At 55.5% G+C, this 12,854-nt stretch overlaps 2 protein-coding genes across 5 annotated transcripts in view; one reads left to right on the forward strand and one right to left on the reverse strand.

Moving 5' to 3' along the window:
- Nucleotides 1–7,218, forward strand: part of PPFIA4 (PTPRF interacting protein alpha 4) — a 71,173-nt gene extending 63,955 nt beyond the window's left edge. For all 4 annotated transcript variants that reach the window (XM_064498348.1, XM_064498347.1, XM_064498349.1 and 1 more), the window contains 7 exons: nucleotides 579–754; nucleotides 1,701–1,798; nucleotides 2,541–2,716; nucleotides 2,988–3,056; nucleotides 4,181–4,358; nucleotides 5,556–5,647; nucleotides 5,951–7,218. In XM_064498348.1, the coding sequence (XP_064354418.1) occupies nucleotides 579–754; nucleotides 1,701–1,798; nucleotides 2,541–2,716; nucleotides 2,988–3,056; nucleotides 4,181–4,358; nucleotides 5,556–5,614 (756 nt within the window). In that variant the 3' untranslated portion in view covers nucleotides 5,615–5,647; nucleotides 5,951–7,218. The remainder of the gene's footprint in view (nucleotides 1–578; nucleotides 755–1,700; nucleotides 1,799–2,540; nucleotides 2,717–2,987; nucleotides 3,057–4,180; nucleotides 4,359–5,555; nucleotides 5,648–5,950) is intronic.
- A 313-nt stretch (nucleotides 7,219–7,531) lies between these two features.
- On the reverse strand, nucleotides 7,532–12,007 carry MYOG (myogenin). The gene is made up of 3 exons (XM_026101243.2): nucleotides 11,488–12,007; nucleotides 9,021–9,102; nucleotides 7,532–8,185 (listed from the first exon to the last, which is right to left on the reverse strand). The coding sequence occupies exons 1-3, from the start codon at nucleotides 11,965–11,967 to the stop codon at nucleotides 8,064–8,066; spliced, it is 684 nt and encodes a 227-aa protein (XP_025957028.1). The 5' UTR covers nucleotides 11,968–12,007; the 3' UTR covers nucleotides 7,532–8,063.
- Between the last annotated feature and the right edge of the window lie 847 nt (nucleotides 12,008–12,854).

Genomic DNA, 12,854 nt, shown 5'->3' on the forward strand with positions numbered 1-12,854 from the left:
TGTTTCACTTTTTTCTGACTTCAAGTTCAGGATAGGGAACATTTACGTGAACTGAAAAGGTGGGAGGAAAAAGTCCTGTTTGGATCCATCACTTCTGGTTCCAATCAGTCCCGAATGTTTTATTTTTCTTCTGTCAGGTTTTATTTCACCTTTTGCACCCTAAATCAACTTGCAGTGAAAATGAATGGATGTTTTGCTACCCAAAACTGACCTTTTTTCATTTTGAAGGGGTAAAATCAGGTGTTTTGGTGATTTGTGAACTTTTTTTGAACTGAAACAATCTAAAATGCAACGAAACCTATTTTTTAATTAGTTTTAAACAAACCGATCATAAATTCCATCTATCTATTTTGTTTGCCTTTTGCCTGGCCCTGTCTTCTCAGGGCGTATCAGTAGGACACAGACCATTACCAACAGGACCATTCCCTCCAGTGCTGTCAATACAGAGTAGGGTTAAACTCTTCTGGTCCAGGTTTGGTCCTCAAAACAGTGTCCTTAGGCTGCAGCATTGAACTGATGCTGGTCTGCAGCTCTGCTGAGCCCTGGTTTCTCCCTAGCTTCTCCTTTTGCTTTCACAGACGCTGGCTTACGGGGACATGAACCACGAATGGATTGGGAACGAGTGGCTGCCCAGTCTGGGCCTCCCACAGTATCGCAGCTATTTCATGGAGTGTCTTGTTGATGCTCGGATGCTGGACCACCTCACCAAGAAAGACCTCAGAGTGCACCTGAAGATGGTGGACAGCTTCCACCGGTGAGTCCCATCCTCCGGGAGGTCCCCTGGGCGCAGTGCCTGTGCATGGAGCAGAGGACAGGGGTTGTGAGGGATTCTCCCCAGTCTTCGGCAGCTCCAGCACTGGGGGATGGCTTTTCTAGGCTAAATCCAATTGCCTAGTGTGGGGCAGCTCACGCAGGCAAATGTTCTCCTTCAGCGCAGTCCCTTCAGCGAAACCGGAGAAGAACGAGCCTTCTCTTGGCTGTGGAGCAAACCACAGGCAAAAAAAAGGGCTCATCCCACCCAGTCTGCCTCTGGCAGGCAGAGCAATCACCCGGTGGCTGCCCAGCTTCGAGAAGGCTCACACCATCTTAGGTACCTTGCCCAAGTGCCAGCAGCCTTGTCTCCCGCCTGCTGGCACTCAGCCTGGATCGAGATCTGCTGCAGCAGAAATTATGAGCATCAACTTATTCATCTCTCTGGCGTGCAGAGAGAAAGGGGTGCATGGGGATCACGTCCTGGCATGGCCTTTGAATGGGCAGATCATCATCCCAACCCTGTCACGGGGTACCGCCATCCGCCCCGAACCAGAGGCCTGTGTCCCACGGGCCTGCCAGGGCCCTCCCTGCTCTGGGGGTGAAGCCTTTGGCATGGGGTGGCTCCCATGGGCTGGTTCCCTGCCACTGAGCACGGAGCATCGTTGCTTGGATCCACACTCCCTCTGGCAGGTAGAACAGGCTGAAGCTGATGGAGTGAGGAACTGCCATGAAAGGGAGAGATATTCCCTTAAGAGTATTATTATATAAGAATACAATTCCCTTAAGACCTTTGCTTTGGGCTGTGTCTGTGCTTACCCGACCCGGCACCAAAGCATCCTTCAGGTGCTTGGGGAGTAAGCGGGGACCTCCGTGGGCTCCTTCCAAGCTGCCCGCCTCAGCAGTGCTGAGCCCTCCTGAGGGTTGCGTGACGCCTCATGTCCTTGCAGCACCAGCCTGCAGTATGGCATCATGTGCCTGAAGAGGCTCAACTACGACCGCAAAGAGCTCGAGAGGAGGCGAGAAGAGACCCAGCATGAAATCAAAGGTCAGCAGCCACGTACGAGGTCCTGCTCTGGAAAAGGAGATGAAAAGCATCCCAAGAGATGCCCAGTGGTGCTCTCTCTCCCTTATTTTTAGCACAATGCTTGTCAGGGGCAGGGGGGTCAATACTTCTGAGCAATACCGTACTTGCAGGCTTGTGCTCCATGGGGTACCTCCCTGCAGTACTTCCCCAGCAGAATCTGTGCTCCAGCTACATTTAGGCAGTTTACCCTTAGGCAGTTCACTCCAGTCAGGCATGAGGAGAGAGGAAAGGTGTCAAGACAGGGAAGACCTAGTCTGAGCACTGGATCAGCTTCTCCAACCCCGTTCAGATGCTCAGGACATCCCTGAGCTTGCTCAGCCTCCCCTTCCTCGCTGGCTATCCTGGGATTCCCTGTGCATCTGGCTGCTGCTTAGATTATGTCTCATTACTGATAATGCCCTTAATTACAGCAGCAGCCCTGGGTTCTTAGGATTAATTTGCACAGTTGCTTTCTGCCTGTAATTTCTGCATTTAGTTTGATAAATAGAAGGGAGCCATTCCTGGCACTTGGGCACTCAGTGTTGCTGCTGGCCAAGGAAGGAGACCATCCCCAGCACTGATCTGGGAAAGATCCCTTCATTAGGTCCCAGAATCAGCCTGAGGCTGTGTGGCAGGGCTCCGGGACATCATCAGGTCCCTGCACAACCAGGAGTGTGACCTGAGCTGGCCACGGCCCCTGAGCCATGCCTTCGCTCTTTTACAGATGTGTTGGTGTGGACCAATGACCAGGTCATTCACTGGATCCAGTCCATCGGGCTCCGGGAGTACGCGAACAACCTCGTCGAAAGCGGGGTGCATGGGGCGCTCCTGGCCCTCGATGAAAACTTCGACCATAATAGTCTGGCACTTGTGTTGCAAATCCCCACACAGAACACACAGGTACAGGGAGCATCCCTGGGGGCTCTCGGAGACCCACTGCCGGCCGGCTCACCATGTCCCCTCCTCCGGCCCCGGGTTGCACTGGGCGCTGCATGGATGTGGCTGTGTTGCAGCTGCACCAGTCTCACCAGTTTGACTCTGCTTTTCAAAGCAGAGGCCTTGGTTGGCATGCGGGTTTTTTCTCCGTCACTCTCGGAGTTTTCCTGGGATGAGGGTTTGTGCTGAGACCTGTTCCCATCCATAGGGAACACTCATTTGATGTTACTTGCAGGCTCGACAGGTGCTGGAGAGGGAATTCAACAACCTACTTGCCTTGGGCACCGATCGGAGGCTGGACGATGTGAGTACCAAACCTCTTCCATGCCCAGATCATGATGGGCACCTGTTCTTGAGCAAGAGACAGAAAAAAGCAGCAGGAGCCTGACAAGGATATGGTGACTAGGCCAATGCTGTAATACTTGCTTTTTTCACCTTCTGCGGAAGAATACTTCAGCAGGCAAAACTTTCTAACTCTTGTAGTCACACCTGGTGGCATAGCCTGGGAAGCACGATGCTGATTTACTGACCTGGAGAGAGTCATGCTGGTGAGCAGATATTTTCTGCATCAAGAAAATGCTTGCAGCATCCCAGGGCCTCTTTGCAACATCAGTGGGTACAGGCAGGACATCTGCCCGCTCCTCCTTCTCCAAGAGACCCAAGTAGGATATCACAGACTCTCTAGAGGAGTTGCAAGAACAGTGTCAGTGGAATAAGTTAAAAGTAATAGATGAGGCCCTGAGGAACAAGCTACCAGGCCTTGGAGGCAGGAGAGGTAGAGTCTTGTACATCTTTCCTAGCCTCATGCTTGGCAGTCTGAATTTCGAGAGGGCCCACATGGCTTTCCCTTCCATCTGCTTTAATATTGCCTTCTAGAGGCACAGACCTTCTGAACATGGCACATTTGTGACCAGAAAAGGTGGTGTGTTGGAGATACCCCATTAGACAGCCAGAAAGCTGCACAGTTGATTCACATTGAGCCAATGAAGGTGAGAATTCATCTAGACCTCTCCTACATATAGGTTTCCTCCATGAGATACGATAGCAGAGCTAGTCTGGGCTTTCTTTATAGCTTGGAGAGAAATACGCACTTCCAGATGCCATTATGTGGCTTAAGCTAAATGCTTCCCTTTGGGTGTTTACCAGGGCTCGTGTGTCGATGTCATGAGGGCATCTTTACGGGCAGGCTGGAGAGAAGAGGTACGTAAGCTGGAAAGGATCATGCCCATGTTGTGGGATCTGAGAGATGTCTCCAGTGTCCTCATCCCAGTTTGGCTGTGCACTTTGCACCGTACGGTTGGTTTCCATGTATGGATAGACCCTCAGTTAGGGGAAACCGGTGCTGGTATCTCACAGGGGTGGAAGGTCCAGCCGCCACTCAGAAGTGTGGGCTTATCCAACGCCACACAACCTGCTTTTCCCTCACAGAGCGATGACAAGACCTTCCGGCGAACCCCATCCTGGCGAAAGCGATTCCGCCCACGAGACGTTCACAGCATCAACATGCTCAGCGGCTCGGCCGAGACGTTGCCTGCTGGTTTCCGCGTCACCAGCCTGGTTCCCCTGCCACCCCCATCTGCCCCCGCCAAGAAAATGCCCCCAGAAGGTAGGTTGCCCCATTCCCCCCACTGTGGGGTCCTGTGCCCAGACCTTGCAGCGTGTATCCCTGGGGAATGAGGTGCCCTTGGGAGAGGAGAGGGGGAGAAGCTTGCTGATCACCTGCAAGGCTGAAGCCGTGCAATCCTTGAGCTGTCATCTGCTACAGATGTTATTTCAGGGCATTTATTGCAGACTCTGGTGTGGTGTGTGGTTTCTTCAATTCAAAGCAACAAGATTAGGGTGAGGGCTGGACCAGGGCTGTGACAAGTTACGACATTAAATGGGGATCTGTATCATCCACTCCACGAATGGTGTCCAGGGCAGAACCTGTTGGGGTAATGTTGGGGGCTGCTGGGAAATGGCAGCTAGATCTGGGCCAGGCTTGTCTATCCTGCCTTTTGGGAACCATCCCCAAAAGGGGATGACTGAATAACCAACTCGGTCTGAGCGCTGCTGAGCAGCCGCTCTCCCAGGGCTGGCAGGCCCCTGCTTTGACGTGTTTGCTGCCCGTGCTGCTGGTTGTCACGCACATTTTACCTGAGCATGTGTGTCCCTGGCTCTGGGGCTCCACGGGATGCCATGACCATACAAAGCCCTTCTACAAGTTATCTTGGTCCCTTCAGAAGCTGCAGGGAGGCGCAAGCTCCAGCCAGGTCACTCCTGGTCTGTTCCTTGGGCCAGGTATGTTGGTGCCACTGCCCCAAATCACCCACCACGTCTCTAGAGGTACAGAGCTGGCTTCAGCACACTCAGAAATAAGTGTGTGAAGGAGAAGTTAAAAGTTGTGCTGTCATGTTCCAGCTCCAAGCCCTCAGCTCAGCTCTCCTCCTGACTTCAGATTTGATTCACTCAAATTTCATGGCTTTTTCATCCAACAGTTTGAGTCAAACCTCTGATTAACCCTTTCTACCCCAAACCTGCAAGCTGTGATTCCCACCCAGCTGAGTACCATGAAACCTGGGACAAAATCCCAAGGGTTAACCGCACCCAGATTAAGGATGGCAAGGATCAATTTTCCAAATATCCTGGAGCCTTGGAGGCATTGGAGCTGGCTCGATGTGCCTCTTCTTTTGACCCTCATCATCACGTGGCTCCAGTACATGGGCGTTGCCTAATAGGAGCAGCAACAAACATTTTGGTGGGAATCTCAGGGCTAATTGGAGCAATCACTAATTGCATGCTCTGCTGTTTGATTCACTTCCAGTTGGTGCCTCGGGGTCGCCAAGACTGGAGACCTCCACAGTCCGGACATACTCCTGCTGAGGGTCCGCGTGACGGGAACCAGCCCGGCCCTGGGTAAGCGCGAGGAGGACCGAGGTCTCCGAGCTGGACTGGGGGCCGAGAGGGGAGCCTGAGGCCCGGTGTCCTCTGCCTGGCATCCCTCAGGCAGGGTTTCTTCATTTGCTGAGGTTTGCCTTGCCGTCAGGGTGCATGGAGACCTTGGCGGTGGAGGAACAACCCACCGCTGCGTGAGACCCATGGGCACCTTGCTGGGCCAGGAGGGTTCACCACCAGTTCCGACTGGGTTCGTTGGTCCATGGGTCCCCAGATGTAGGTGAGCTGCCATCCCTAAGGAGCCTTTTCTGCTTTGTTTCTCAGCACATCTGCACTATCCATATGGCCACGTGCTGACTGCCTTCTGGGACTAGGCCAGAGCCCAGCCCGTGCCTGTTCCTCAGCCCAAAACAACAGACACTGCAGTCCCGCCACTTTGGGCCACATGGACTGAAAAGGTTGCTCTTCCTTCTGCTTGTGCACCCACCTTTCCCCCTCAGCTCCCCATGGCTGCTCCAAGCTCCCGTCTGTGGCTTCTCTGCCCACCTTTCCCTGCATCGGCCGGGTTACGGACGCGTTCGCTGGGTGCCTGCTCCGTTGCTGGCGGAGGTAGCGTGAGCTGCAGAGACGCCTCGCAAGCGGGCTGCGGTACTTGTAAACCCTTCTCCTGCCTGGTTCGTTTTGCCAATATGCCAAGGGCTGCTGCACTGGCTCACCCTCGCTCTGCGCATCGGGGACGCCGCTGCCGGGAGGACTCGAAGACGAGGATTTAGGCTCAGCTTGGCGTGGAAACCCACGTGCTGGGGCCGCTGGGCGAGGAGCTGCTCCCCGGACGGGCTGCCGTGCCGGGGGGGCCAAGGGGCCGGGGCCAGCGTCAGGGTCGGTGTTTGGCACGCCGTGCTCGTGCGGGGTGGAGGGGCCCCGGCCATCGCGGGGGCGAGGAGGGGGGGGACATCGGCCGAGGGGCGGCCGGTCGGGGCGCTGCATTTTGGGACTGGACGCGGCGCAGGGGGAGGCTGCGCCTGCACGGCGGGTCCGCGAAGGGCTGCGTGGGGAAGGGCTGGCACCGCCCCATATGGCTCGCTGCCAGCCGGGACGGTGCTCAGCGCCCACGGGACGGGGACCCTCCGTGGGCACCTGGGGGGCCCGGGAAACACCCGTCCCTTCCTCTCTGGGTGCAGAGGAGATGCTCTCCCCTCCTGCCTCCAGGCTACAGGCAGGAATCAATCCAGGAGGCTCTTAACTCTTCCCATTTCTTCCTCGTAGGGTAGGATCTATTTGTCTCCTCATGCCACGTTTGCCTTGTGTGGCCCCTATTTCTGATGTGATATTTATTGATGGCTGGAATGACCTATACTTATCATGTGCTGTTTGGAAGTGCAATATCTGAGAGGCTATACAGTCACGATGTCTTTTCGGTGTATTATTTGCCTAATACAGTATTAAATATTTTTTTAATTTGAAGAGTCGGTGACCCCTTTATATCGATGCCCTGTTTCTTTCTTCATATTATTGGTACTGCATGGACTCCAAACCCTGAATTGGGTCAGGAAAGGATGTATCTGTGTTCCAATAAACAGGATTTTAAAGCAGTGCTGACTTGTGCCTTATTTCTAGAGGCTGAAGTAAAAAAAATAAAAGCTCTTTGGAACATGGAGTTGGCATTGTCTGCTTCCCTGAGTGCTTTTGGGATACAGGACTGAGCCCCAGTTGCAAACCAGTGAAATGGCTGGTCTCTGCAGAGCTGATTTAAGTGTAGGACCATCGTGTTCCCACTGCGGAGTCACCACACTGAGGTCCAGCCACAGCCTGGGAGCCTGGGGTTTTCTAACTGGGAAAAGTCTCCAATCTTTGAGGTGGGAGAGACCGTCACAAAAGGGGACAGCAATAAAAGAGACCCCCAAGCCTGTTCAAACAAGAATGCCTTTATTTAAAAAAAAAATCCAAATAAGTTAGCAAAAATAATAATTAAAAAAAAAATGGCAACTCCACACAGTGCTCAGTAGAAAAGACGGCAAGGGCAGCCTCCGCCGGGCCTCGATGCCCGCGAGATGCCAGCTGGTGAAAGACGTTGGTCAAAGAGCATCTTGGAAAAATTAGAAAGCGAACCCAACACACACACATTGGCCCCCAAGGAAACGAACACCCCCGGACGGGGAACGAAACACAAACCCCACACCAGCCGGCTGCCCCCCGTGGGAACTGGGGCTGCCACCAGCATGGGGACACGGCGCTGCCGAAATCCCATCTCTCCCCCTTTTTTTTTTTAGCTGGCCAAGCGGGAGCATTTTGCAAGGAGTAGGAAAGGAGGCGAGTGGTTTCAGCGGCGCAGTCCACGACGCCGGAGAAGTAAATACATTTTCCAGCAGCTGGACCATTCCGCTGTCTTATTTCCACCTTGTTACCAGCTCAAAGAGCCACCGAGGTTTCCGCCAGCTCAGTTTTGAACTCGCTCCTCCTGGAACGTCACGGCCACGTCCTCCACGGCGATGCTCTCCACGATGGAGGAGAGGGAGTGGAGGTTGCGGTCCTCCGAAGCATCGTCAGCCAAGAGGTGATCTGCAGGGAGCAGGGGAATAACGTCTTTGCTGGAGATGGGGGTGGGACGGGGACCATGTGCCCAGGGGACACTCCCCTATTTGGGGTCTCCAGGGCTGGGGGCAGCTCCTGGCTCCACGCAGGTGGTGCCCTGCAATGTCCCACATGGCCGGAGTGACTTGGGGACCCGCTCTTGGCTTGCACCCGGGGGCTAGGGGATGAGACCGTCTTTCAGAGAGGGCAGTGGGGAGCAAAACTTTGGGACACTTTTTGGGTTTTTTTTCCCTGCTATCAAACGAGACTTAAGAGCAAGTTTCTGCCTCCTGGAAAAAAAACAGGTGGAATTTGGATGGAGGGGGGGAGCTGCTGCAAAACTGAAAAAAAAATCAGCAGCTGCTATGGGGGTGGGCTGGGGGCCTAGGGGCGAGGGGAAGGGAGCCCAGGGAGAGTGATGCTCAGGAGGTGCAGTGGGCAAAGCAAAGCCGAGGGATGGCAAAGAGCAAATCCTTCATGGGGACCAAGCCAGCGTGGCTTTGGGCTGCTCCAGGCCAGCTTCTTGGCTGGTTGGGAGCAGGCGTCTCGGGGGAATTGCCGTCTCCAGGCACTACAAGAAGCCTAGACTCACTGAGCATTGAGCCAAGGCGGCGCTGGAGGATTTATGGGCCTCTAGGGGCTCATGTCTTTGCACCGGCAGAAGTTTGCGGAGTGAGGAGAGAAGAACAAGGCTCCCTTTGTCCTCTCCGAGCCGTGCTCGGAGTCAGTATCCCCCCCACCCCACCCCGTTGTCCTCGCCCTGGGCCCAGCAAGGCTGCAGGACGCCGGGACCCCAGGACAACGTGAGCAGGCCCCTCCCTACCTGCGGGATTGCTGCCGAACTCCAGCTGGTTGCTCCACTCGGGGCTGCAGGATGAGCTGCCGGACCCACACTCGCTGGCCGCCTGCAAGGAGCCGAGATGCTGAGCGTGGGCATCGCCGCCGCCACCCCCAAAACACCCCGGGGCCACCCGTCGCGCTCAGCCTCGGCACAGCGTCCGAGCGGAGATGGGCACATCCCTCGCCGCCCTCCCTGCCAAGCCGCTGGCAGGACTGGGCGAAGCATTCAGGATCCCTGGGGCTAATTTGGGCCTGACACCAGTGTGAGGGGAGCCAGGATGGGCTGTCCCCATGCAGATGTGGTCTCCATGTCCCTGTCCACTCCCTCTGAGCATCCCCACCACCATGGTCCAGCACGACGTGCAGGGATAAACCTTGCGATCAAGACTCCTGGTGGTGGTTTGCTCTTAGAAAGGGAGAGAAAGGGCATCTTTTTGCTTGGTTAACAACCAAAACAGCTGAGAAGCATTTTGGGGGGCTCTGGGCACTGCGGTCAACAAGTGAAAAATGCTGCTGTCGGCTCGCTACAGGTGAAAAAGTGTCTTTTCAGCCAATGCCTGGGAGAAAGGGCTACAGATAGACGCCCATCCTTGGGCAAAACAGCCTTTTACTGAAAAAAAGCACCTAATCAGGATAACAGAGCTGTCAAACGGGCTGGAAAACCTCTGACCATCCCAAGGGGAATTTCTGGGGAATAGGTCTTTTGGCATTTTGATTTGCAGATTTTGGGTCAATTGGATGTTTCACTGTGAAGAAGTGACAACCTAAAAAATGACTCAGCAAAGCTCTGGATTAATTTTTTTTTTGTCTTCATCTCTCAGTCTCCAAGTGGATGTTCACTGACCTGTGGTGAGCCTGAAATGCAGTTCTGCATTGCCAGTTGTGGCAGCAGCCCCAAAGCACCATCTGCTACTTGTAGCCGTCTAAAAACGGCACCTTGGGGCTAAAAAATCACAGCGGCACCGACTCCGACTGGAAAACAGAGGTGGATATTTCACCTGGATAGAGCTAGTTCACAGTAACCCACCCACGGTAGTTGGGGAGCTACCTGGCGAAACCCCAAATTTTGGGTCACTGGTATATCTTGGCTGCCGACATGGAGAGAGAAACAACCTCAGCTTGTCTCAACAAGGCTTTGGCACTGAATTAAAGATTTCACCCCACGTGTGAACACTAGGATGGGTCGGGCTTTCCCTTTCTTCGGGACACAAAGTGAAACAAAGTCCATCCGCAGCGGGATGAGAAGATGATTTTTTTTCACTTCAGTTTGTTTCTCACTAAATAGGAAATTCATGCAGATATGACTTTTTTTTTTTTGCCAGAAATACTGGATTTCACACTCACTACGTGAATTCCCTGTTTCTGGTCATGGGTCACAGCTGGAGAAGGCCACAGGGAGGAGCAGCTACACAGGAACCGCTCAGCATGGGTTGTATTTTGGGCAAGCACTTTGCATCAGTCTTTGCAGGGGCAGCAGAAAAATCCAAGCAAATCAAACTAACGAGAGCACATAGCTTGGGTGTACGCTGGGAAGTCCCAAGAACTTTTTACAGCGATGCCTAAGACTGTTTTCAGTCATTTACACAGCCCCTAAATGTACCGTGCTGAGCTACCCTGATAGCTGATGGTTTTCCCTTAAATCCCTTGGTGCTGGATCAGATGAATCTCTGTGAATCCCAATTTTCCATGCCTGTTATAAAGTCCATTTGTCACCCTCGGGGCAGCAGAGAAAAGCACACTCACGTATCCCCCAGGAATCAGAGCACAGATAAAAATATCCCCCAAAACCCAGTTAAACCACCAAAATCTGGTGACTCAAAGGGTCCTGGCTTACAGCGTGTGTCCGCCTGGGGCCAACAGCTGTAATGGCAAGACACAGTGTCCCTGTCTGGCTCTCAAACTGCTTTTTTGATCCCAGAAAAGGGTTTGGCAGGCGGCCCCGCTCCAACACCCCCGTCCTTTCACCCTGCCCCCTGCACGGGATGCGCCACACCAGCCATTGAGGACATTTTACTTGTTTTTTATTTATTATTATTATGTATTTATTATTCAGTTATTATTTATACATTGTTATATTTATTGTTATTTATTATTTAAATTATTTAAATTATCATTTATTTATTATTTGTTATTTTTTATACGAGCATGGCTTGGGCCGGCTCGTCGTTGCCCTGTGCAAGGCACGTTCGCCAGCCCACGGGCGCATCCCCCGCCTTGGCTCTGCTGTCCCAAGGGCTGGGGGGGGGGGGGGGGGGGTCCAGGTCCCGCTCCCCCAGGAGCTGCCTCCAGGTCCCTGCCCCCCCGCTCCGGGCCTGGTTCCTCTTGGGGGAACCATTAGGGATTCACCCCCCCCCCCCCCGCTGCCCAGGTCGGCGGGGGCCCCTGCCCAAGGCTGGGGGCCCCGGGGCTGCACCCCTCGGGGGGTGAGGGGGGGGGGCAGAGGCACTTACCCCCGGCTGGGCGGCCGCGCCGCGGAAGCGCAGCTCCCTCTGCTCCCGCTCCTGCTGGTTGAGGGAGCTGAGCAGGGTCTGCAGGCGCTCGATGTACTGGATGGCGCTGCGCAGGATCTCCACCTTGGGCAGCCGCTGGTTGGGGTTGAGCAGCGTGCTGCGCTTCAGGGCCTCGAAGGCCTCGTTCACCTTCTTCAGCCTGCGCTTCTCCCGCAGCGTGGCCGCCCGGCGCCGGTCCATGGAGACCGTCTTCCGCTTGCAGACCTTGCAGGCCCAGGGCAGGCATTGGCCCGGGCAGTGCTCGGGCAGGCCCGAGTCCTTCTCCTCCGCGCCCGGCCTGCCCTCGGCGCACAGGGCCGCGTCGGGCCGCTCCGGGAAAGCCGCCGGCTCATAGCCCTGCAAGCGGGAGCCCAGGAAGTTTTCCCCGTCGTAAAATCTTTGGTCCGGGAAGAAGTAGGGGTTGGTCTCGAAGAGCTCCATGGGCGGGCGGGCGGCGGGGAGACGTGCGCGCGGCTCGGGGACGGCTGCTCCGTCTCCTCACGCCAACTGCTTGGTGCCATTTAAACCCCGGCGCTGGCATTAAATCACGGAGATAAATATAGAAAAACCTAAAGGAAACCTGAGCCCGCCCTAAGCTGCTGCCTCGCATCAAAACTTGTCCGTCTGATTTCATGTGCTCTCCCCGCGGGGATTACGCGGCCCGGGCCGGCGGGGGGGCCCGGGGGAGCTGGCACGTCGGGAGGAGCAGCTCGGCCGCGCCGCGGACAAGGGCTTCGTCTGAGCCCTCTGGGTGCCGCCGGGGACGGCGGGTGGCCGCGGGGCTGCCAGCTCCCTCCCGCATTCCCGCGTCATCTGGTCCTTTCAGTTACCCGGAGCCGGCGCGGCCGGGCTGGGGGAGAGTGGTGCCCGGGCGGCTCCAGCCCCCGCCCCGGGATGGACGGTCCCATGCCGGCCTCATGGGAGCCTGCTGGATCCCCGCTCCGGGATCCCAGTCTTTCCCGGAGCAGCCCGGCCTTGAGCGCTGCTAGGGAGGCAGCAGCCATCCCGTCTGCCCCGAAGCCTCGCTCAGCTCCGTGCCCCCCCGCCCCAGGCTGGGCTTTTCCCTCTGTCCCCAGGAGGACGAGACGCTCAGGGCGGGTGGGAGCAGCCAGGATGGCTCAGCGGTGACTTTGGGGCAAATCCTTCCTCCACCGCAGGCTTCGCAAAGGTCCCCGGCTGAGCCACTTAGCCCAGACACAGAGCAGCACTTTAGGTGTGAAATCCCTTCTCTTCCAGGGCTTTTCCATGGCACTAAAACCAACGGACACCTTCTCCTGCTTGTCTCAGGACCTCTTGTCTGGCCAAGCTTGGGAGATGAACCAAGCAGC

Source organism: Dromaius novaehollandiae, chromosome 27 (assembly GCF_036370855.1).
Source record: "Dromaius novaehollandiae isolate bDroNov1 chromosome 27, bDroNov1.hap1, whole genome shotgun sequence".
NCBI classification, from domain to species: Eukaryota; Metazoa; Chordata; class Aves; order Casuariiformes; family Dromaiidae; genus Dromaius; species Dromaius novaehollandiae.